The sequence below is a fragment of the Stylophora pistillata genome, chromosome 8 (assembly GCF_964205215.1).
Source record: "Stylophora pistillata chromosome 8, jaStyPist1.2, whole genome shotgun sequence".
In the NCBI taxonomy this organism is placed as follows: domain Eukaryota; kingdom Metazoa; phylum Cnidaria; class Anthozoa; order Scleractinia; family Pocilloporidae; genus Stylophora; species Stylophora pistillata.
In genome coordinates this window covers 7926899-7951242 of record NC_142526.1, presented here as the reverse complement: position 1 = coordinate 7951242, position 24344 = coordinate 7926899, and the positions used below count along the sequence as shown (strand labels likewise).

Here is a 24344-nt window from a genome sequence, read left to right as displayed (position 1 = left end):
ATAGTGAAGAAACAATCTCCGCAGGCTGCCTTATAAGCAACGGTAGAAAAGGAAGCAGGAAAGAAGCTTGAAAAAAAATCAGGCTTCGACGGGATTTGGACCCGTGCCTCCCAGATACAAGGGAGTTTGAATCCCTAGAGCTGGGCGAGCGCCAAGTCAGAGTCACGCGCTCGCGCGGGGAAGGGGGGGGGGGGGAATTGTGATTCTTTCTTGTACCCGTACTTCGAGCCGCTTCGCGCTCGTCTCCGTCTGACTAAAAACCTCCCAAAAAATTACGCCAGGCCAAACTTAACAGACTTTAAAGACAAGTCGATTTTTATTTGTTTAATCCTTATCATCAATATAATGGAGCGCTACTTAATCTGGTCAAATTCAACAATACATAATTGAATGCTAGCTACTCTGTACAATTTTTCATAACCGAACATAATAATATCAATGAAATCATGTAGTACTTTGACTCTGTGACCATAGTATTCATACAGTCGGCTAATATCAAACATTAATTTCCTTCCTTCCTTCCACTCAATTTTCTTTGCAAAGTTCATTTCATTATAATTTTTAATGACATACTGATATTTTTTCTTTCCTCAAGTTTTCAAAGTAAGATTCTATTCTCACTTCTACATGATGCTGTTATTATCATGGGGAAAATTTTAAATTTCTTTTGAATAAAAATATGTTCAATTGTACTGTTCGGTTTTCCTATATTAAACAAAATTGTACAGTATTGTTGAATTACAAGTACAATGCATGCCTACTAAACACTTTCCAAAGTGAAAAATTAATCTCATTGGTTAAATTATCTACAAAACATGAACGTAAATTAGATATACAATTGGACTCCTTTTGTGTTTGTGGTTAGATCAAACCTAGCATGGATATTCACATTGGTTTCTTTGAAATAAGAATTTGTGTGCCTATTTTTGAGCTACAAAATATTTTGATGTTAAATGACCTCAAATACTTGTTTTCAATTTAAAGTGGAACAAATTGATTTTTTCATCACAGTTGTGTCTGTCTATTTGGTCCATTTGAATCAAACTTGCGTTTTAGCCTGTCTGGTTCTCTGGATGCCATATTGGAAAAATCTCTGAACACATCAGTGAATGTAACATCACCTGAAACCAAAATAATGACACAGCAATTAATCCTTTCTCCCCTTGGAGTGACTGGTGAGTGATACTTTCTCACTACAATTTCTAATAATCGTGGGTTAGTAAAAGTGTATTTGATTTCAGGTATCATTTTTGATAATATTTTTTGTTGTACTACTTGCCTAGAAATATTCAAGGATGGTAGAATTCTAAGATGCTACCTGGTATTGTCATAAATCAGTTGCAAAGTTGAACACAACAGCAAGGTTTACTAGCAACCCATGGTACTTCACTTACCCACGTTAGCATGAGTTGGCAGACACATCAACTTGTCTGCTGAGGTGTCAAACATGTGCAAGTGGTGTTTAAACGAACATGATGGACAATAACTTAATTAAATTGAGAATTCATATATTTACTACTAATGCAATGGTTGGATTGGATTTCTTACCAATCCCTAACATGACTTATAATTGAAAGAAAAAAAAAAATTAAACAGGAAGAAATAGATGGGGTACCCTTAACCCTTAAATTCCCAATATTTAATTGTTAATTCTGTGCTCTATCTGCAATACATTTCCTTGTACATAGTTAAACGTTCCATAAGAGTCTGTTCTTTACAAATTATCCAGGTTATGTAAAAGATATGTTTACCGTACAGTCTACATCCTACAATTTGCGCGGAAACCATATCCTGGCCCTTCCCAACCCAAAAACGACAACTTACGGTCTGCACTCTTTTTCATAGATTAGCTAGCAAAATATGGAACTCTCTCCCAGACACTTATAAAACATTAAATTTTCTAAAATTCAAGAAGGAGATCCTCAGATATGGAGCTTTTCCACAGTAGATCTACAAGTTATATTTCCCTCTGCATGCATAATGTTGTACAAGTCATAGTTTATAAATAATATTGGAATTGTAATATAGCATATTTTATTTTATTTCAGCTTATTTTCCTGAATATAATTATTAGCTCCACAGCTACTCTGAAAATTTCGAGCATAAATAAAGTATAGGTATGTATGCATGTATGTAAAGGAATTTGGTGTTAGATCAAGATAACAACTTCTGTCTGATAAGTTTAAGTATTCTCACTACCTGTTTGCTGGATAATGTATGGTAATTATAGGGAGAAGTTACAAGTTAATCACCTCAAGGAGTTAAAGGGTTCAAAAGATCTTACCTTGGGCAATCTCATTATCCTCTCTCATTTCTTCATTTAGTCTTGCCAGTCTTAGTCTGTAAACAATTTCAAATTTCCCCAGTTATTGTTGACATCTTAGAAACAGACCAAAAGCAGCTACATGTCAAAGAGATACTGATGAAAATGACATCCAAAAAAAGACAGGTGTAAAATTTACTATAATTCTCTAACGTGATTCTTTAACACTAGAGAAGAAAACAACTGCAGTGTTGTGTTAATTCCAATACCAATTTTTTGGGATAATTTCATTCATTACTTGAAAGATAATTCAACAAAAAAAACAATTCTTAGCCAGACAACATTTTGAGTGAACAAACATTTACAATTACTTAAGGAATAAATGTAAACGTTACTTCCTCAAAATGTCACTTTTTCTTCACTTCACAGGTTTATTACAACCAACAAAATAGCATAGTGTTACATCACATTTGTGTACTTACAGAGTAACAATATCTGCATTTGTCTGTTTCAGCGCAATTGTTAGAGGGTCCTGAAATAAAAAAAAGAAATTAAAGGAATCTTTCATGAGCACTGGTTTTAAGGTCATTAGCGACCTTTCATGAAACATCTACTTCTCTTTCTGTTTCACTTGGGAACTCAACATAATATGGAAGGAGACAAGTGGTCTATCAGAGGTTGATTTGGCTTTTTAACCATGCACCCATTCAGTAAAATTTCATTTACACTCACCTCTCCATTCTCATCAACATCATGCTGGTTACCTCCTCGCTTCAAGAATAAGAGTATAGGACTAAAAATAAAGGAGCACTGTTAAGATATCTGATGACAGATGATGCCAACTGCAGGTGGTTGGAGTGCTAAACCAGTTCAAACTCTGGTCAGACCACCATGTTGTCTTCTAGAGATCGACACTATAGACCACTTTCATAAATGGCTGCCGGATTAATATTCTTTTGTTCAAATTTAAATTAGCCCTTCTGGCCTTGCTTGAGATAATGTATTCTTTTGAATTTTGTACTGGAGAATGAGGCCAGAAGGGCTAATTGAAATTTAAACAAAAGAATGTTGATCCCGCAGCCATTTATGAAAGTGGTCTATGATCTAACAGTGCCACTCTCTGCCAGGGAATATAAACTGGCACCAGCAAACTGTCATGACAATTAATGAAAAGCTGGGGGAGGGGTTACTTTGGTTAGACTAGCATCCTATTTCAGAGAAGTGGAAAGAAATGTTGGTTAAGGCTTTAGGAACAGGGATTAAGTTTAAACAGTTATTGAACACTTACCAAAATGTGTAGTTCAAAAAGTTTTAAACTTACCAATATTCATTACTGAAAATAATAACAACTTGAAGCAAGAAAGAAAAAGGAAATATTACTTTTCCTTAACCCTTTGATACCTAGGAGTGACTATCTCACATTAAGGTCATGAGAGTAAGGGAAATGATCACCCACTAAAGAAACTCTAACTTGATTGTTGAACAAATTCTCCCAGTCAGCACCTCAGGAAATGTAAAGAGACCAGTATGGAGAATATGCATACTGATGTCAGGGTGTAAAGGGTTAAAGATCTATATCTTTTATATTTATATTTATACAGGATAGCCCCTTCAGTGTAGTAAACACTGGTATCAACGGGGTTCCTGTTACCCACCCATCCCATACCCATCCCACCCATACCCATCCCATCCCACCCCAGGGGAGGACATCCATCACACAGTAATCTCGTGCGTGGGAAATTAACATCTTCTACCCCTAACCCTGCAGGAGACGGGACCTCCATTTATTCGTCCCTATCCGAGAAGACTAGAATATCTAACCATTTCTTGATGTTATGGAAAGGTAGCATATTCTTCTCAATTATTTTAAGACCTTGTGTGTTAGTCCGGCCGGGGCTTGAACCCTCGACTTCCTGCACAACAGTCCAGTGCTCTATCCATGGAGCTAACTGGGAGGCAGTCAATACAAGCCATCGATACAAGCAATGTTCTCATTACACTTGCAATAACTGCAGAAAATAGTAAAGGTCAGAAAGAAAATGTTTCTAATGAAATCCTCTTTTTGATTGACTTACCCTGTCTGCCCTAGAAGTGCTGCATGATGAAGTGCACCTCTTCCCCTCTTGTCCTTCTGGTTTATTTTAGCTCCATTTTGTAAAAGGAACTCACAAGCTGGTAATGATCCCTAAAAGAAAAAAAAATATTTCATGCCATCATCACCCTATCACAAAGGAACTGCAAGTACTCAGCATAGCAGAATACGAGATCAACAGAAACAGTCAAACCTACCCCTAAAACAGACTGGTGAAGTGCTGTTTTACGTTCATCTTCCTCATTTACCCAGTTCACTTTTGCGCCTAAAAAATTTTTTCAAACATTTTAATGTACAACACTTGTCGCCTTTAAGTAGAGAGTTACACACACAGCTGTACAATTAGTGTACTGCTTTCCAGAAATATCTGTGCAGTCATTTAATAAACAATAAGTTCAGTGCATGTGTCTACCTTCTGCAAGTGATGCTGCCATAAGTGGAAGACTCTTCCATTCTGCTGCCTTGAAAAGTAACTGCAATATAACCAGCAATTAAATCAAGCCAAAAGCAATTTGATGTACCAATAACCTGTTGACTCCTAAGAGTGACTAACATCTACTTTATCCTTACAGTAAAACCCCTGAATCACACATAAAGATCACAAGAATAAAGGAAATGATCAGTAACTAAAGAGGCACTGGATTGTTAAACAGAATCCTTGTCAGCATGTTATGAAATGTATAGAGAACAGTATAATGGCAAAAAATGCACACTGATGTACGAGTGTTTAGGGTGAATAATCACCATTCAGTATCAACTTAATAACACTCAGGACGTTACAAAACAGCATGATAATATATAACAAACAAATAAATAAATTATAGCCGAGACATCTCTATCTGGTATTCAAAGGTGCATACCCTACTAGGATGAACTCTTTTCAACACAGCAATTGCTTTCTCCTTGTCCTCCTTCAGCCTTTTGTCCATATCACCATCATCATTATTCTGCACACTTTCACAATTGGTTGTATCTTGAGTCAGACCATCTTCACTAATGGTTGAAGCAACTGAATTTCTCCTGTCTCTATCCTTGTCACAACACAGAGCTGCTCCAGTAGAGGCTGCCCGTGGCCTCTCACTGTCTTGACATGATGTTGATGGTGCACTAGTTCCTGGTCTGTCCTCATCATGTGAGTCACTGCTAGCAGTCTCATCGTTGAGTAAATTTGAAGCAACACATTCTAATTTTTCATAGTCTTCACTTGTTACATCCACTGAAAGTATTTCAGCAGGGGCACTCTTTCGGTTGTCCATCTTTGACTTTGACTTTATGGCAAGCTTCCTTTTGAAAAGTTTACTTTTTTTGGAGTCTGTTCTCCCAACAGCCAAATGTGTGCCCCTTTCCTCATGGTGAACTTTCATTCTAGCAAGATTCCTAATGATCCCTTTGTCCAAAGTTTGACAGTTTTTAAGAAAGGTTTCCAGGGAAACAAACTTGTGTTGTACATATTTTAACTTGATCCAAGTCTCTCTTTCACCCCTGCAACAACAATTCAATTAATTATTTTTCAGAAAATGTTAACTATGAAAATTTAGTAAATGTATTATTTAATAGCTAAGGACAAACAGTACCTGCTACTTTGAGGAGTTGGTTTCTTTGTATGGGAATTGACTTTAGCTTCAAGGATTCCGTTGACCAATTCATTTCCCAATTCTGTCATTAACTTAAAAACAAAACCTACAGTTACTACGTAGCATTAATTTAGTTCGATTTACCTGTACCTTATCAGTAAAATTAAAACAATTCTGTTGCCAAGTCAGAGATTATGCCCAGATCACTTTGAGGCACAAGATACAAGTCCATTTAACATTATACCAAAGAACTGTCCAGTATGAAAGTTGTGGACCAAATTTAATGCTTATGAAGGACAAAGGTATGTACCAATATCTTAAGTTACCTTGACTTGCTCTGGTTCCCATGCATCAAGAGTCAATGAGCGAACCTTTGAGACATGGACACCCAAACTCCTATTAAAACAAGCATTACTAGCAGGTCATTTCTTGAAAATTAGTGTAACATTTTGATTGCTTGCAAATAATCTCAACAAATGTCATATTCAAACAAGTACTTTCACACTGAACAATGAGTGACTCAGTGAAACACACTACCCCCAGCTAATGATACTTGGACCCAGACCCCCACCAATTTACTGAAAAAAGGCTGAATGTTGGTTTGTTTGTTTTACCAGCCTATCACACTTTAGAAAAAATACACAGCAGGAAATTTAAGCTGGTAGCTTTCAATGATCATGACTTGGAGTAATATTTGTTGAAGACACACATACTGTATCATGCATATACTGAGATGTCATGGGTGTCATCATGGTAAATGCAAGGGTTATACATGTAAAAGAACTTTTGTTGTCACAGTACCTGTGAATGCCTGAGCATTCTATGCACAGTACAATTCCCATGTTAGTGCTTGCCCAAGTTGGATCTGAAGGATAAAAAGATAACTTATGTTACAAGTTACCTGTACTCACTACTGGCAATTACAACTAAAAATAAAAAATAAAAAAAATCTAATTTTTTGGGAAAAAAAGAAAGGGAAAGAAAAAAAGCAAAAGCAAACATTCTGACTCATGTAAGGAGAATGATTACAAAACCTACATTTTCAATGCGAAGGCCAATTATTAAAAAAAAATTGAATTACTTAACATGGTCCTATGACCCCAAAACTACCCTCTCCCACTGATTATTGTAGTTTGCTCACCAAGGCTGCCACAGTCTGCACACTTGTCATTACCAGACACAGCTCTTATAACTTCAAGATTACTTCTGTCATCAAAGAGTAATTACAAAAACTGTAAAATTGTGATGATATGATTCATATTATCAATATCATTAATAATAATTATATAATACACCCACTATAACTGTAGCAGGTACAAAATCAAGTTACAGAGCATTCTCTGTAAGTTCCAAAAAGTACAGTACTCTTACACAATATTCCAACATTTAAAGTTATACTTTATGTAAACCACTTTCAATCAAGCCCCTCTATTTTGAAGAATGCCCAAACATTTGGCAAAAACAAAGAAATCCCACTTACAATTTGCAAGAAGTGAGAAAATCAAACCTTGTTGGTGCAGAAACACTGTTGAGAGAATCCATACTGTTAATTGTACTGCCTGATCCTTGTAAATCACTCTGAAATACAAATCAATGAATTGTTTAATACTCTTGTTTCAGAAAGACAGAAAAGGGAAATCTTCTGAAATCACAAATTATTGGTAAGTGAGACATCAAAGTCACTTTACAGAAAAGGCATGTAAAGAATCATTTTGGACATGAGCTAAGAAATGCAAAAATGTTTGAGCGACCAAAAACTAGCCAATAATTTATTTTATTTGCATCTCATAACTGATTCAAGATGAATAGCCTTGCATAAACATTGACACAAAAAAAAGTTTTAGCAATGAATTAACTAAGAGACTCAAGGCCTTTAGGGGTACACAAGTACATGATAACCACTGTACGTCGTATGTCGGGTAAATGATCGAAGCCATCTAATAGATACCTTCCTAAAAAAAACTGATTATCATAAACAAGTATTTGCCCTGAATAACAGAATAAGCATTGATTGTCTAACTGTGCAAACATTTCCAACAAAGCCATTGAGTCTCATCATTCATGGATCACTCTTTGTAGGAGTCAACATTTCTTGCAATCTAGTGTATTGAACACCTTGTTGCTGATTTAGTCAGCTGTGTCACACAATGGTTACATGTGATTACACATGACTGCAGCGCACCCACCTTATCACTGTTACTTTGTATACTGGTTGAGCTATTGAAAGCCTGGTTGATACTAGCCTGCAATTCACCATAATGGGGTTATATCATTTTCTTAACCAGGCAATTTCTTGTTGATCATCAAGTTAGTGTATAACTTTAACATCAACACAGCACAAGAGCTTCTTCAAAACCTGATAACCTTATTCACTACTTCAACACGTAAGGTACATCCACCTTTGAAAGCTCACTTCTATCCAATTAGTTCATCAGTAACAGTGTAAATTCTTAGACTTGTATGTGTAGTTCTTAAGAATCGCATTCTTCCAAATTAGCCCTAGCTGGTTCTAAAAGTGACTTTAAAACATGTTACTTCTCCCTCTAACATTCACACACAACCCAGCCAACAGGTAATGTGAAAACTCTAACTTAACAAGTAGAAGTTATTATCTTGATCTAACACCAAATTCTCCAAACTAATTTACAAGGACACCTGTAACAGCTAGAGGTGAGAATCGTCAATCTGATCTTGACAGTGAAAAGGGAATAAGTTAACTTACCTGCATAGCTTCCATCCATTCCACTTGCAGTGCGTCGCTATCTGCTTGTAAATACCATGATCTAGTTGACATAGAACAGAAGATATATTTTTACATTAATTTACATTTGTAAGAAATGCTATTGGTCACTGAGATGCTATCAATTCTAACTAGTGTTTGACAGATTTGTGAAAACAAAATTTAATAGCCTTTAGTTACTTTGTTGGTGATACAACTTCAAACATAAATCTTCTATCCACTGTTTCCTCTGCAAGTCTAACTTTGCACAGTCGAAGATCCTCCACTAGTACTGTCTGGTCATCCTGCAAAATTGAATGCAAATGATAAAACTTTTAATTACATGTATTATCAACAAATCTCTTCATTCAAATTAACTGTGCAATTGAAAACAAGGCAGAAAACTTAAAAAAAATCCCTTTGTTCACATTTCAACTTTTAAACTCCCATTGAGTAACCAAGACAGTACTTTTTACAATATCAATACAAATCAAGACAAGTGATGAGAATAAACTAACTCCGTTGATCCAATACCAAATTCTCTGAACCAACATTGTAAGAAATGTATGGCAGACAGTATAGAGAATTAACAAAATTAAATGAGATCTTGGAAGTGAAACAGTTAAAGCATAGTGAAGTGTGTATGCAGATATATGTCTGGCTGTCACAATTTATAGCATGCCTGTTAGTGTGATAGGCAGAATGTGATGCCAGAAATTGCACAGTTTACCTATGGTCACTCTTGTGGATATCCTCTGCTTTTAAAATACTATTACAAAATAAATTTAGTAATACATACCTTTAATCTCTTCTGATACATCAGTTGGTTATTCTGAACTGTGAAATATCGCCTTAAGGAAAAAAAAAAAGTAAGCTGTTTTATAATCAAATACTTTTATCCATTAATAGGCAGCACTTCTTTTTTTTCCAATTTCAGTCAGTATTGCATTGCAAAGATCTTAGATTCCCCTACAAATCCTGAGAGTCAAAGATCTAAACTGTTACATAAACATTGACACACAATTTTTTGCCATGAATTTCAGTCAGTATTGCATTGCAAAGATCTTAGATTCATCTACAAATCCTGAGAGTCAAAGATCTAAACTGTTACATAAATATTGACACACAAAAATTTTTTGCCATGAATTAAAAAAAAAAAAAGTCTTTTTATAGGATTACACAATTACTGGTGAACCAGTAGTTTCCATTGTGGTCCTTGCAAACAAATGAAACAAATGGTCTAAATTGAACTGCACATCATTAAGAACATCATTAAGAACCCCAACCAGCCGGAGGCAAACCAGTTGGCTATTTACAAGCGTGGCCAAGGATCTGAACTTGGGGCTACCGTGAAACAGATCCATTGGTCAGGGTGGGACTCGAACCCGAGAGCGGCGGATTACAAATTAACAATGAGACTTGACACCTTTATGGATACACATGCATGCCCATGATAACCACAATAAGGCACATGTGGTAAATGATAGAATCTATCAAATACATGCTTTCCTAAAAAAATAACATAAGTTACTCCTACTAAACACTCACCGATGCCAACTTCTAAAAGCATTACTGCTCTTTTTAAATAGGTAACCTTCCATTACTAAACCACTGCAAACATAGAGAGGGTAAAAATTAACATACAAGCACATGAAAATCAAGGCAACCTTGGAAGAACAAGAGTCACACCTCAAAATATATTCTTTGGAGAAGCTAATTAGACTCTAAGACTTTACATTCTGATTGTTATGTTTTCAAGGAGATTCTAACCAGTCACACCAACAATATACCTTGGGTCATTTAGGTTTCTTCTGCCTATGCATCCACACTCCTCCTAAAATCATAATCCAAGATAAACCCTGAGTAAAAAACCACAAATCTCATAATCTTTTATTAAAAAAATTGCACATTGTTTTACACAATCAACCATGAAAATCAAATCAAATTAGTTTCTAGGCCTGTCAAGTCTTACAACCCTGCCCCTAGTTTTGCAATTTTTTTCCTTTCTCACAGCCTTGTAACGAGACTCCCTCTGAATGAATCATACTATGTATGAATTAATAGTAAATGATAAAATAATGTAAGGAAACATTAACCACCTATACATTTCTTACCAGACTGTAGAATTTTTGCTTGCATTTACTTTTATTATCATTTTTTTTAAAAAAATTCCAAAGCCCATGCTAAGAGGTTTCATACAACCGTGAGAACAGAGGCAAAATGTTTAACATCTTTAATCATTGTTAAAACAGCATATTACACCCACCATTTTCTGGACCAAGGTATGTCTTTCCTCCATCTCTTTTTTGTCAACTGTATACTGGACTGATACCTCTTCCAACTAGATTAAAAAATTTGATACAAAGTTGTTAAGAATCACTATCAGCAGACAACTTCCAAAGTGATTAAAACCTTTCTTCTAATATTTAGTACTTTCACTCCCAGGAGTGATCAAAGAGGAACTTCTCCTTACAATATAAGTACAACTCTTGGCATAAAGTTAATGAGAAGATCTAACAGAGGTTACTTCTCTATTTACTATCCGATTGTCAGAGCTTAAATTATAAGAAATGTTGGCAAATGGCGTGGAGAATATAACTTAGGACCCTTAGAGTGGAAGGGGTTTAATTTGCAAGCTTCTGAAATGTGTCACAGATGAAAATGAATAAAACAAACTGTTCCATCAAGGAACAAAAACTCCTTTAAAAGGTCAGACAGAATAGGACTAAAAGAAGACCAAACTTGTGAAAGTTGCACCAATGAAATTAGGAAAGCCAACATCTTGTTACTAATTAGAAACAACAGCAGTTAATCAGATTTTTCCTACCTGGTTTGACACCCTCTTCATGTAAGCATCTAAATCATTCATCAAATCATAGCCTTGGTGAAAATAAGTTGACTGGGCATGCATAAACTTCAGAATCTACAACAGGAACAGAAATGGAAAAGTTCACTACTAACAGTTTCTACGACCAGTCAATCCTACTCATTCATTCTGTGCTGAAACTTCTTTTTGAATTTCCAGAGAGAAAATCTGCTTAAGACCCTACAAGAAAAGACTGACTATTTGCAATTAAGAGGTATTTAACAAAACTGCTATATTCTGCAAGATTTCTTGCCCTAAGAAAACCAGTAACTGCACACGTGTAACACGATAATCATATTTCATGTATGTTTGATATCATCAATCATCTGCTGACAAGTTACTTGTCTATTGTGCCTTTTTCTGTCAGGCTACTGGGTGAATGGCAAAATATTCACCATTCTCGATTCAAGGTTTTCTGGCAAGTTTCCTCTTTTCTTGGCTCATTAAAGACCTATCATTATGGCGATTATACAGTAAACAAAACAATTATTTACGTATGACGGACGATCCTCGCAGTAGATAGCGCTATTTAGGCAATAGCGAAAAACAGACCTGAAAAAAATCAGGCCTGTACGGGATTCGAACCACTGACCTCTGCAATACTAGTGCAGCGCTCTACTAGTATCTAGCGCTGCACTAGTATCGCAGAGGTCAGTGGTTCGAATCCCATACAGGCCTGATTTTTTTTTTTCAGGTCTGTTTTTCGCTATTGCCTAAATAGCGCTATCTACTGCGAGGATCGTCCATCATACGTATCTAATACCGCAGTTCAAAAATATATGAACTTCATATATTCATTGTATCTCAAAACAATTATTACTTGTATATAACGAATTTCCCTTCAAGTGTTCAACTTGACCACTTGAAGAAAAATTCCTTATCTATGTGCACCATGTATTATTCTCTATTTCTTACAGTGTCTAGAACATCAATCCTTTTTCGTGACTGCAAAATGTTGATCTGCAATAAAAAGCACGGTTGGAGAAAACTGACACTCGTTCTTGGAAATGGGATAAATCATATGCTTGCTTCTAGATGGTGCAGCAACTAGTGATATCGATATTGAATGAAAATAACAAGCTCAAAATCATCACTTCTACACCTTATTTATTACCTGGAAGGCATAGTCCAGTGCTGTGTGGTTAAAACATGATTGATTAGCTGTCACTGTATTCTTAACCTGAGTTGAGGAAATATGAAATAAATACATTAAATTACCTACTTACATGTTTGTAGCTTGCAGTGTGTTAGTGCTTACCAATCTTTATCAGTTTTGATGATTGAACAACCACATTGAGTGCAGGTGGCAGTGCAAAATTTTCTTTATTTAGTGACTGCACTAGAAGCTCTACACTGCAACTTACAATACTCTCACCTCCTCTGCCTCAGAGGCTTTACAGTGATGTGGAAGCTGTGCATTTCTTGTCAAGGCACTGAAAAAATCAGTAAATTTCATAAGCACACAATTCTGGTCTTCTGTTTTTGGGTAATAGACAACCTGCCATGGCAAGATGGTGGGAAGGGGGTATGGGATAAGGGGTAGGGGGGGCACCTTCAATGAACAAGAATTCAGGGTCCAAGGGAGGGAGACCACAGTATTTTTTCCCCTGTAATATGATGGAGCAGTCAGGGTTTTCCCAATTGAACCCGTAACCCGTAACACCTGTCACTGGTAAGTGTTACAGCTGTCAAAGCGCTTTGACTAGTAGATCAACGCCCATTAAATGCAAATAGGAGAACGCCTTTGTGCAGAGATAATTGAGTTTAGTATTGAATGTTAGTTGGTTTTAGTTTTCGAAGCGAATAGCCTGTCAGCAAACAATCACTATGCTTCATAACTTCTCTGCTATGTTGTAGTTTCTAGCACAGGCCTCCCCAATTGCAAGATGTCGTCTTCCCACATGCTAAGACACGACCACTGTGATTTGAATTGGGACTCTACAGGCCTAAAGATACATAGCCTTCAGCTACTTAGGTGTTACGCATGGAGGTGGCACAGCAACGGCTGTACAAAATTCTATTGAGAACCCTGAGCAGTACTCTAAGCCGTGACCATCAAGGGCCAATAAACTTTCAGCAAAAGTTACCAAATTGCTAATCTGTGCACAGATGCCACGTAGCAATCTTTATGACCTAGTGTCATGTACTAGTTCTTGGGTTGTTGCCACTTTCTCCTTCCTTGAGATGCCATGTGAACCCTAAAATGATTGCTGGCTACTGTTGCTAGCAGCACTGCTGACCTCTGTTTGATTTTCTGTCACGAAATTGCAAAAAGCTTTGAGCTTAGAGTACCAAGGAGCCTTATTAGGGAAGCCAGCGGGCAAATCAGAGCAAAGCTCACACGACTCTTTATCTACAGCATGATTTATGGAGGTAATATCTTTACAACAAAAAAAAAAAAAAATAGTACACACAGAGTTGACACTCACTTATCCAACTCATCACTGACTCTGTCAAACAGCTTTTTTGTCTCCTTAACTTTCTTGACTTCCCTGTAAGTTAAGCAAAAATATGCTTACTGTAATTTCTGGCCGTTTACCCGCATGGCCGATTACCCACACCGGCTGATTATTGCATGCAGCGAAAAAAAAAAAAGTCAACAGATTACCCGCACTGGTGGATAACCCGCACCTTAAAAACAAAGGAAATTTGTACAAATGTGCTTTACAATTCACAATGTTGCATGCTAAACAGAATGCGAATTCGTGGCCACATTTTGTGCGAACGATCGTTCAGCACCATGTTGATTTCTCCAAAAAATCGATATCTCTGGTTCTACAAGGCCTAACAAGTCCCTTAAAATGGGAAAATTCTCTTCAGCTGAAGCTAGTGTTAACTGAAAATTTGTTACTGATGTGCTGGTTACCCCCGGCTTATTTTTGTGACTATCAAGGTTCTGTTTACACGCGTGCCAATAGTAATTTGTTCGTTGTGCAACTAATTGTGCGTGAAATAAATTCGAGTTTATTTTCGTGCCGCTTTGTGGCACTCTTAACACAATAAAATTCATCTGAGAGGTGGAAACGCAGGTAGGTGAGAATTCTCTTAAATTCAACCGCCACTAGATTTCAAAATTGCATCACAACTGTTTTAATTCCTGCCTTTTAGCAGTTGACAGAGTCAATTACCACTTCCCAAACTGTGTATAATTAAAATGGTTTTGAGCGGGCTTATTTTACAGTAGGCAGCAAATAAAAACAAGGATAGTCTTAATTGACACACTAAGTAAAACAAATGTAAAAAAATTGCTTGAAATTTGTCTTATTTACATTAACCTTTTACACACTGTACCCAACCTCCTCTCCACCCTCCCTCCCCTCTCCACCCTCCCTTCCATCTCCCTCCCCTCTCCACCCTCCCTCCTCTCTCCACCCTCCCTCCCCTCTCCCCCTTCCCTCCCCCTTTCTCCCCCTCCCTCCCCCCCAACTTACCAATGTTGTGTAAGAAGTATAAATCTATTGGGGAAGAAAGGCACAACAATGTATTTCATCGAGTGGAAGGGGATGGATGTAGAAATTCAAAGGTAAATAAAGAAGTGATGTGATGTTATGAAAATTTTCAAAATACGAGTGTGAATCACACACAATGAAACACTTACTCTTTGATAAAAGTTCTCAGAGTACTTGCGATTGATGTTTGTGCTTGCTCTAAAAGAATCTGAGGAAGATACAGAAACTGATGATTTCACCAAACATTTCTTCAAGAATCCAAATCTAGGTACTGTATGTGAGAGAAGAAAGGAATTTTTTCTATGAAAGGAATCTAGTCAATGGTAAAAAAGTGAACTGTCAAGAAAATGATATTGGTACCAAATGTAATGCAATTAAAAGAGTTATCAGTCTATGATACAGTTCCTCTCCAAGGCTTGGTATGGGGCATGTGAAGCCATATAGAAGGTTCACAATTTTCCACTGTAACAGCTACTGTTTACAATATAATCAGTATATTATATAACAATATAATCAGTATATTGTTCAAATTGACTGCCAGAAATCAAACAAAACAAAAATTACAAACAGTACCAATTCTATGCAGCAAAAAGTTTTCATCTATAAATCCTCTGAGTGATTGAAATACTACTTTTTTCAATGAGATATGACAGTTTTTTTCAGGGAGAAATACAGACTGGTATTAAGTTGTCAAGGAATTCTCACTCACTACTAGGAAACTCTGAAGCTCAGTTAGAGCATGAGAGAACTTGTTCAGTGTGGATGAAACCAGCTCATCCCCCACAAAGTACTTGGTCAGGCTGTCAATACCACCCACTAGTGCACTGAAGGAAAAAAGAAAACAGCCTTACTGTGAAAATACATGCTACTAACAAATATTATAATTTGAATGAGTTATTCAATTCCAAGCTGTGCTGTCCCAGACCCCTGTTATAGAAAAGAGGTTATGACCTGGAAAACCTTGATAAATGAGACAAGATCCTTTGGAATGATAATTTTTGTGAACAATGTCAAGAGGGCTGCAAGCTTATGGTGGGTGGATATTTGTTTAATTAAATCAACCCTGTTATTGAGAATCCCTGAAGCTCATTGCTTGCGCAAAAAACATGGTTTGTGTTAAAACTCTGACATGTAAATAATCGGCCTGTACTGTGCACTACCTGGTGGATGAGTCAAACTGTTTTCCTGTCTCCACCATTCCATTACAAAGCTTGATCAGCTATGAGTACACAGAGGCAAAAAATAATGTTGAAATGACACATTGTTATATTTCAAGAAACACAATTTATCAAAACATTATCATAAATATAGTTTTGTGAAATACTGGGTACTTATTTCCTAAGTGGGAGGGCCAGGAAAAATTGAGCTATCCGGGCCAACCAAATTCAGCTGATGAGCATGTTGTCATATGACTTCATATCTTTATCCCCTCTTGTTTTCTTCCTGCTTGAATTTTGCTGGAAAAACATTAGGATATTCAACTCTCTCTATCCTTCCCACACTATATCCTGTCCAGTCCTCAAACAAGGAGTTTTAGAACATTTATCAGTAAAAGTGCATGTTGCAAACTTTTCTAAATTTATGGAATTGATAAAAACTCTTAAAGAAATCAGTTGGAACTTACACCCTAGCACACATGCAATTATGGACTTTGTTTTTCTTTTTTGTTGTTGTTCAATTTCAGGCATGCACTCATTTAAATTTTAACAACATAATATGCTTGGTCACATGTACAAAATAATAGGGATTTGGGATTTTGAGTTGAACTGGACTTGTATTTTTCGTAGGCCATTTAAAGAAGTTTTCAAATCAATTTTGCAGACAGAAAACTCTCAGAACAATGTACACTGGGCCATATGGCTCACATGATAAAGTAAGGTTTTTGAACTTATTCTAAACTTATGGAACCTTAAGACTTTAAGGTCCATTTTCTACAGGAATCTGCATATATCTTTCCTTCCCATTTCTTCATCTTCATTTTACACACTTAAAACAGACATGGTAAATAATTCACCTTTTCCAGAGCACCTTCCAAAACATTGATATCCTGTTCATTTTGATCAATCTGATATCTAAAAAAAATGACATTTATTAGTGATTGATAATGTTAAATAAGGGTGACTAGAGAATGTAAATAATTAACATCAATAATTATTGTTCACTTCTCCTAGCCCTCTGTTAAATGATAACATTACAAACTGAACAAGTTAACTGATATGAAAGTGATCAATGATTATGAATGGCACAAGAATGTTTACATCATGATCAAAAATAGAGGGAGATCCAGACAAGGCAGAGAGGTTAGGGAACTTTATCATGAACATGAGAAACCAATAGGGGTTGTTTTTGAAAACATTTTTCACCCTTTCACTCCCAGCAGTGACCAAGAAATAATTTCTTCTCACACAGCTAAATACAATAACAAGCAGACAAGTAATGAGAATAAATAAAAATATCAATTAGGAGATTGTCATTTACTAGTGTTGTGTAAGAGTTTGAGAATTAAAATTCTCAAACTTTTATTAAGCCTAAATGGCCAGTACTGCATAGTGGTATCAAAAAAAATTAAAAAAATATATATATTACCACTCTTTTGAATCATAAGGGGAGAGAGGTAAAAGCTCCTCTTTAAAAAATGCTTTAAACTAATCATGAATTCCCAGAGAGCCTAATGGTGTTTTCTGGCACTGCAATACAATACTGATATTGCTAAAGTGCAAGCAAGCAAGATTAAAATCTTGCACATTGAAAAAAACAAACACTGCCTTATACTTAAAAATATTTAATTCTTCGGCAACATCCATCTTAAATCCCAGAAGGTCAAAGTCAATGAAAGGCTATCGCAACTCTTTAATAGTTAACAGAATTTGAATACTGCATTTAAAACGAAATGAGGCCGAAATTAGTAAAAGAAACAACTACAACTCTTTATCGACTGATTTCAATATTCTTCGTAATTTCTCAGTAAAATATCCGTTTAAAACGAATAAAACTAACTTAAACGTCCTTGATTTGTCCACTGACAAAGAAATTGAAACTAAATTAAAGCTTAGTTTGTAAGTACAAAGTGCGAAACAAATTGTCCCACCTTAAAATTAATTAGAATCGATTCTTTACCAGAATTTCACCAAAGTTTTGAGGGAAAATCAGCGAAATCAAACAACATAGGATGTTAAGCTTCTTACTTTACTTTCTCTAGTGAATAATTTAATTTAATTTTGAACCTAGTGCAGTTGTGGACCTGTAACAAATTATGTATCGTGCATGTGTGAAGCCACTGGGTTAAGATCACAAATTGAAAATACCGCTCACAATTTGTTCAAGAATGATGTCGTTTGAAAACATCTGTTTACTATAGCAAGGAAATACAATGAAGCTCTTAACACAAATTTGTTCGAAAATAACGCGTTCATGAATGACATCACGTGTAGTTTAAATTCAACCGAAAGAAGAACCCGAAAGAAGAACCCGAAAAAAACTTCTGAAAACATGACACGTGAAAATTTATCCAACATAATTTGAAAACTACACTGAACCGAGGAATCCGATAAACAATTTTCAAACTAGCTAAGACAAAAAGTTACTTATCACTGTGAAAACTAGGGAAGTTAGGCGACCCCATGTCGTGTGACAAAGAACAGCAACAATTGAAAAGTAAAAGCCTCGCCTACGATCACGAGTCCTTCGACATTGTGTCACTCAGTTGTGGATAAAAAATCTTATCTTTGATCACCTGAAACGCGGAGAGTCTTTCAGACACTCCTCGAATTCCACCGCCTGCTTCATTTTGAGTGCTTAGGCTAAAGTTTTATGCCAACGAAGCCCTTCAATCGACTGACAACATCCGGAAATGCAGTTACTCACTTAATCTAGCCCGCCATATTTGTTTTCCAAGTGGGATAACTGGTTACCAATCTCCGACTTGGGACTCCGAGTATGAGTCATGTCATGCGTCAGGGGTAGTGGGCGGCTATTGTCTGACCAGAAGATTCGATTTAATTATTCGATCGGATGGGATTTGAAAGGAGATTACAGCTAGATCTCGCAAGAAGAGCCTCAATATTTCACCGGATTGGGCTGTCATTTCCAAGTAATTTCATTACCCGTCATCAATTATTCGCGATTCTCTTACAGATTCAACACAAATGTTCCTACCCAGATCTGTCGATGAATTAATTGATCCAGTTTTGTCTCAATGAAACCTTCGTGTAGAAGTCTTAGTTGCTTAATTGGGTTTCTAGCCATCTTTTCTTCTTCTTTTGCATTAATTACTGTAAATTATATTCAACATGTCGTGGCAATGGAGAACTAATGTTCGCTAATTTTTGAAACATATGAAATTACGACTCTGTTGATAACCTAGAGAGGCACTAACTCTGTTTTTACTCGACTTTGGGTCTTTTTGTCGATCAGCCTTATTTAACTGCACAGATGCTCTCATTTTGAAAAAAGGAGGATAAGATTATAGAACATCAGTTCCGAAATTAAAGTTATAACATCAACGGGTAACTAACCAGGTCAGCTGAACGATAAACTCGCTACTGAGTTATTTCTTTCATTTGTCCGGAAACAGTAATTGGCCACTAAGTGATATTTTTTTCTCGCTGTTTATTGTCGTCAATCCCAATTTAAAATTTATTTTTGGCATTGAAAAAGATATTTGAAAAAATTGGACTCAGTAACATTCGTTCGATAGGAGTCCAACTTGAATAAAGTATTTGGTTGAAAAAATTTAGCAAGACAAAGATCTCAGCCACTACAAACATATCAGGTGAGCCTTTGATATATTTCCCTATTCTTCATGTCTGATTGGTGTCCGTAATTGATAAAAACCATTTAAATTCATTGTTTTAGAGTAAAAAACGATCGTAGTTGCGACCATGAACGGTAGCAAATCTACATATTCATCTGGCACCTTTGCTGGCCTTTCAAAAAAACAGCATAATTAATCTTGTGAAACAGACGGCTTGATAATATAAAAGAAAAGATTTTTGAAATTTTTCTTTGAATGGATTTTTAAGAAATAATGTGTTCTGATTGGCTATTTAATGATTCGGTTTGCGACAAGCGCGCGCCTTTATGACGTGAAATTCGCGCCAGTTGTCAGTGAAAAAAGTAATGGCTGTCTTCTTGCAAGCCGGTTATGTCTGAAAGACAAGAATTTTTAACGACTACTTCGCTTCGAGATGAAAAAGAAACAGTCGCCAAAAAAGTCTTCGAAAGAACATCACAATTCCAAGGCTCAAAAAAGTAGTCATGAAAAACTCAGTGTTAAAAAGTGCGTCGATCCAGCCGTTTTGGCGCTACGAAAGGTTTCAAACATGGAAAGGCCGCCAACTCCGTATGAAAATGAAAACAGAGTGAGTGAACAAGTTTTGGGCCCTGTATTTGTACCAAACAAGTTTTTGAATGGAAGCCAGAGTTATACGCAATATGCAAGAGCCCTGCCTTCTGTCTCCTGGTCTGTGAACAATTCTCCGGTGTTTTGCAAAGTGGATGGGAAAACTTCAAACCTTTCCGAAATATACGGAGTTTCAAAACCTGAAGTAACTTTAGCTCGCAGTCTCCCAGCAGAGGACAAAAAAGGTCTGTTTAAACTCTCAAACGAGGAACTGAGAACCACAAAAAGAGCTCCGTTTCTTCCTAAGATTGATGGAAATTCAAAAACAAAATCTGCTTCGTTTCACAGTGTAGTTTTGAGTGACCAAGGTCTCAGGGGAAGCCCACAGACAAGTTCTGAAATGATCAAACTCCCACCTGCGAAAATACATAACGGGAATATTACCTGCAAAGCAAACAATTCGCTCCAGCTGTCCATCGATGAAAAAATTACATTGAAGAACTCCTCCCCAGAGGATGTTGGCTCGTCGGAAATTGTCCCGAAGCCTCCAAGTGTTTCTAAATCGAAAGACATGAGCACAACACGAAGAAAAACAAAGCGAAGAAAAGCCGAAGATGAGAGAAGCAGTTGAATTCTAATCAAGAGTAAAAACAAGCTTCTATTTGAGCTTAGAAATAGCTTCAATCAAATCGCTGCGACGAGTTTATATAAACTGCAGACTATTTTGTAGAATCAATTAGTTACTTTGTTTATGTCAATATTTAGACTTTTAATTTTTGAAAAGCAATTTTGTTTATTTTGATCAGAAAGTTTGACATCAAATGCAACATTTAATTTCCGATCTATTTAACTTTTTATTTGTTATCTTTAATTCTTAATTCAAAATCGAAGTATTAGAAAGAGACCAAAAATTTTAACAATGTATTTATGATCAGCCCATGTCGCAAATATACATATATTTTAACAAAAATTACCTTATCTATTTTCAGGTTAATTTGAGGGTGTGTTTCAAATCATACTTTTGCAACTCAATTATTCTGAACGAAACTGAAAATTGAAATGTCAAGAGGATATTTTTAATGCATGGAAGTTACCAATAACGATTAGAGAAATCTCGATGTGATCAACGACTAGATTAGCTCGTAAGTAATCTTTATTGAGTTTAGCTTACTTGAAAATTTGTCTGCCTTTGGTTTGTTTGTGAACAAAACCTCAAACACGAAATTATCACTGAAAACTTACGAGAAAAACGTAACACAAAACTATCTGAAACTGCAGTTAAAAAGAACTATTCAGACAATGCAGTACCGTTATTGTTTTTTATTATATCATCTGTACAAGTGTTTCAGTTGATGATCGCGCAATTTGGAAAACACAAACGAAAATCTTATTTAATGTAGTAGAATTGGATAATGATTCATACTTTTTATACGCATCATTCTTTTAAAGTTGGGCATTCTACTTCTATAAGGGCTACAAAAACGCCAGAAACTTAAAATATCGGAATTTTTGTGTGTATATGAAAGAACTTTTTCGTAAATATTTCAAATAAATAGTCTTGTTGCTGTGTAGGAAAGTTTTTTTTTTTTTTTTGATATGGGTGTCGTCATTTTTATTTCAAATATAAAAAGTTTCCAAGGAACGTTTACTCTTTAAACACAAACCCATACCATGAAATATTCATACAAAATGCTTTCCAGAATGAGAAACCCCTTAAAGTAAGATGTTCGGTCGCTGAAATTTCAAAATGTAACAAGTTTTTTTTTTTAATACACAAGTCTACATAAATCCTTTGTAAACAGATAAAAACAGCTTGAAGTCTCAATGATATCAACGAAACTAAAATTAGGAATAAAAGATGAACAGCTCATAGTCCGTCTACAAAGACAGTAGATGGAACAAGTGTCAAAAGGTTGATTCAAAGATGTCGTCAGTTCAACAGACTCGCTCACTTAGCCCAAACTCAACAAGTTGCTATTCAGCTCAATCAAAACAGTGTAAACTTTCTTTTCCATGAATGAAAAGTGTTCAAATATACTCTTCAAGATAATAAAAACGGCTGTGAGGACCAAATCGGTAAGAGAATCTCAGAGATTTTTATTCTCAGTGTAGAGGGCTGTACTGACAGCAGGCTGTCGTGTTGGAAAAGCAAAACTCTCCCTGCCATCTCTCGCAGAATCGTAGACGATATTAGACGAAATACAGCGAGGAGTGAAATAACGAGGAGTGGGTAGAAGCACTGGTCGAAAAAGTATGTTCTGGGAGTTATGTTTGGTGTCGTACTCAGTCGCGGCTGTGTCAAAACAACACGTGGGAGCCGAGTAAAAGGGTGACGCTGTTTGTTCTCGCGAGATGTCAAATTGGCTCTGGAATACCAATCTTGTAGGTGCTGGAGTTTGATTGAAAACTGCAGGGATTTCCTCAGGTCCAACCGTAATTTCTGAGGGAAAATACGAAAAGATGATTCATTAGGTAATTTTGAAAACTGTGTTGAACGCACAGTGAATTAAATTTCCATTCGTACTAACGGGGCAAACTATTGCAAGGTAGAAGTCGTCATGGCTTCATATTTACTTCGTAAACCAACATTTTATATCGAAGTTTAGCTGGAATAACAAAGATAGCCCTTTACCCTTTATATTCTGATGCAAGACAATTTTTACATGAAAGTTTGTCAGGATCGTGGCTTGAGCGAGTTTCTTATACATTAAAACTGCAAATTTGGCACGTGTTTTTATTAACTTTGTTTATCTTTTTCGACTCCAATGACAGCCAAGCGCAAGAGAATCGTGGACTGAACTAGTTTTAAAACAAAAAACAAATATAACCGCGAGAGTTACTACCAAAAATTTTCCATTAAAACTCGTAAGTCTTTCTACGGAAGCATACCTCCCTGTTTCTCGGCTCTCTTCTCGTTCTGCACTTTCTGAATGAATTTGACGGTTATCTCCAATATTTCCGCCTTTTCGAGTCTACAGCCTTTCTTAATCTGCAATTCAATGGATGAGAACAAAATAGGTCGAGAAATACGTAAATTTACGGTCGAATACATACAAGGAATACATAGATAAAACAGCGCGTTCAATTTGTAAGAAGTTATAAAGTGCACGCTGCTTGACAAATCCGAGTTGTCTTTCACGACTATGGCAGCAAATTCTAACACATAAACTGTACCCACCTCCAGCTCTCTAGCTTCCGGGATCATCCGCTTAATTTGAGACAAGCAATTGTTGATTCGTTGCCTTCTTTTTCTTTCCATCTCAGGTTTTTTAGGTGACATATTGGAAGTGTGACTGAGTTTGCGAAACTCGTGCCCTGACATTTGGCGCCCTTTCTGCGCGTGCGGCGTGCAACTGTTTTATTGCTCGCGCTTGCCTCACGACCTCTATACCCGTTCCCGCCTTTTTTCCTCGCGAGCAAAACAGTGTCAGGTTCAAAGCGAAAAGAGCAAAAAGAAATGGCGAATTAGTTTTTCTGCGGGAATTGTGGTTAGCTACATCTGATCCCAACTTGATAAGAGTATCCTCTGCTAAATCGGCTGGGAGTGTCCGATATCCTACGAGGGCGTCCGACATGCATCATACCGAACTCATAAACGTCCGAAATCAATCGGACCTGGTGCCCGAAATTACGCGGAACTTCCGAAATTAGACAGAGACGTGCAGTAATCAGGCAGGGATGCCCTTGGCCTCTGACTATACACTCCAATACTTTACCATGCACACAGCTGGGAACTCGAACAATTTGGCTCTCGTTATCTTCAAGACTTTTCGAACGTAGATCCATACTAGAACTATGTCAATTTCTCAAACAAGACCAAACCTAGTGTTCTAAAGATCAGAAAAAAATTACAAAGAGGACTAAATAAGGATGCATGCGTATGAAGGGCATTTAATTTAATGTTACCAATCTGCTTTTCACGGGTTTGCCTTAGCCTGAGGAAGAGGTTAAGCACCATGTCTCTGTTGAGTCGATTCGTTCCGTGGACGATTTTTCAAATCCTGGCTTCTAAACGGGAATAGGGGTCACTGATCCCACCT

At 36.5% G+C, this 24344-nt stretch overlaps 2 protein-coding genes across 3 annotated transcripts; both read right to left on the bottom strand.

Annotated features, from left to right (window-relative positions):
* Window positions 1–294: 294 nt before the first annotated feature.
* Window positions 295–18868, bottom strand: LOC111328592 (arf-GAP with coiled-coil, ANK repeat and PH domain-containing protein 2). Of its 2 annotated transcripts, none has more exons than XM_088729542.1 (30): window positions 18697–18868; window positions 16978–17035; window positions 16124–16182; window positions 15673–15787; window positions 15113–15171; window positions 13944–14006; window positions 12890–12947; window positions 12629–12694; window positions 12430–12474; window positions 11476–11571; window positions 10915–10989; window positions 10439–10482; window positions 10197–10259; window positions 9448–9499; window positions 8850–8953; window positions 8652–8712; window positions 8116–8172; window positions 7437–7507; window positions 7071–7135; window positions 6731–6794; window positions 6256–6325; window positions 5930–6021; window positions 5216–5837; window positions 4768–4828; window positions 4553–4620; window positions 4339–4448; window positions 2996–3056; window positions 2746–2795; window positions 2285–2340; window positions 295–1121 (listed from the first exon to the last, which is right to left on the bottom strand). In XM_088729542.1, exons 1-30 carry the CDS (start codon window positions 18747–18749, stop codon window positions 1006–1008), a joined length of 2634 nt encoding a protein of 877 aa, XP_088585668.1. In that variant the 5' UTR covers window positions 18750–18868; the 3' UTR covers window positions 295–1005. The 2 variants fall into 2 exon arrangements, with proteins under 2 accessions (XP_088585668.1, XP_022788798.2); XM_022933063.2 differs by having other exon boundaries at window positions 18828–18849.
* A 3176-nt stretch (window positions 18869–22044) lies between these two features.
* On the bottom strand, window positions 22045–23643 carry LOC111328610 (transcription factor HES-4). The gene is made up of 3 exons (XM_022933083.2): window positions 23483–23643; window positions 23194–23293; window positions 22045–22744 (listed from the first exon to the last, which is right to left on the bottom strand). Exons 1-3 carry the CDS (start codon window positions 23624–23626, stop codon window positions 22392–22394), a joined length of 597 nt encoding a protein of 198 aa, XP_022788818.2. The 5' UTR covers window positions 23627–23643; the 3' UTR covers window positions 22045–22391.
* Window positions 23644–24344: the final 701 nt, after the last annotated feature.

Bases quoted from the DNA above. Each gene is read 5' to 3' on its own strand.
- LOC111328592 (XM_088729542.1), bottom strand. From the start codon at position 18,749: ATGAAGCAGGCGGTGGAATTCGAGGAGTGTCTGAAAGACTCTCCGCGT. The intron at 8,173-8,651 runs GTAAGTTAACTT...GGTGAATTGCAG, and splicing joins AATGGATGGAAGCTATGCAG to GCTAGTATCAACCAGGCTTT. The intron at 2,796-2,995 runs GTGAGTGTAAAT...TTTTTATTTCAG, and splicing joins ATGTTGATGAGAATGGAGAG to GACCCTCTAACAATTGCGCT.
- LOC111328610 (XM_022933083.2), bottom strand. From the start codon at position 23,626: ATGTCAGGGCACGAGTTTCGCAAACTCAGTCACACTTCCAATATGTCA. The intron at 23,294-23,482 runs GTGGGTACAGTT...ATTGAATTGCAG, and splicing joins CGGAAGCTAGAGAGCTGGAG to ATTAAGAAAGGCTGTAGACT. The intron at 22,745-23,193 runs GTATGCTTCCGT...ATTTTCCCTCAG, and splicing joins GAGAGCCGAGAAACAGGGAG to AAATTACGGTTGGACCTGAG.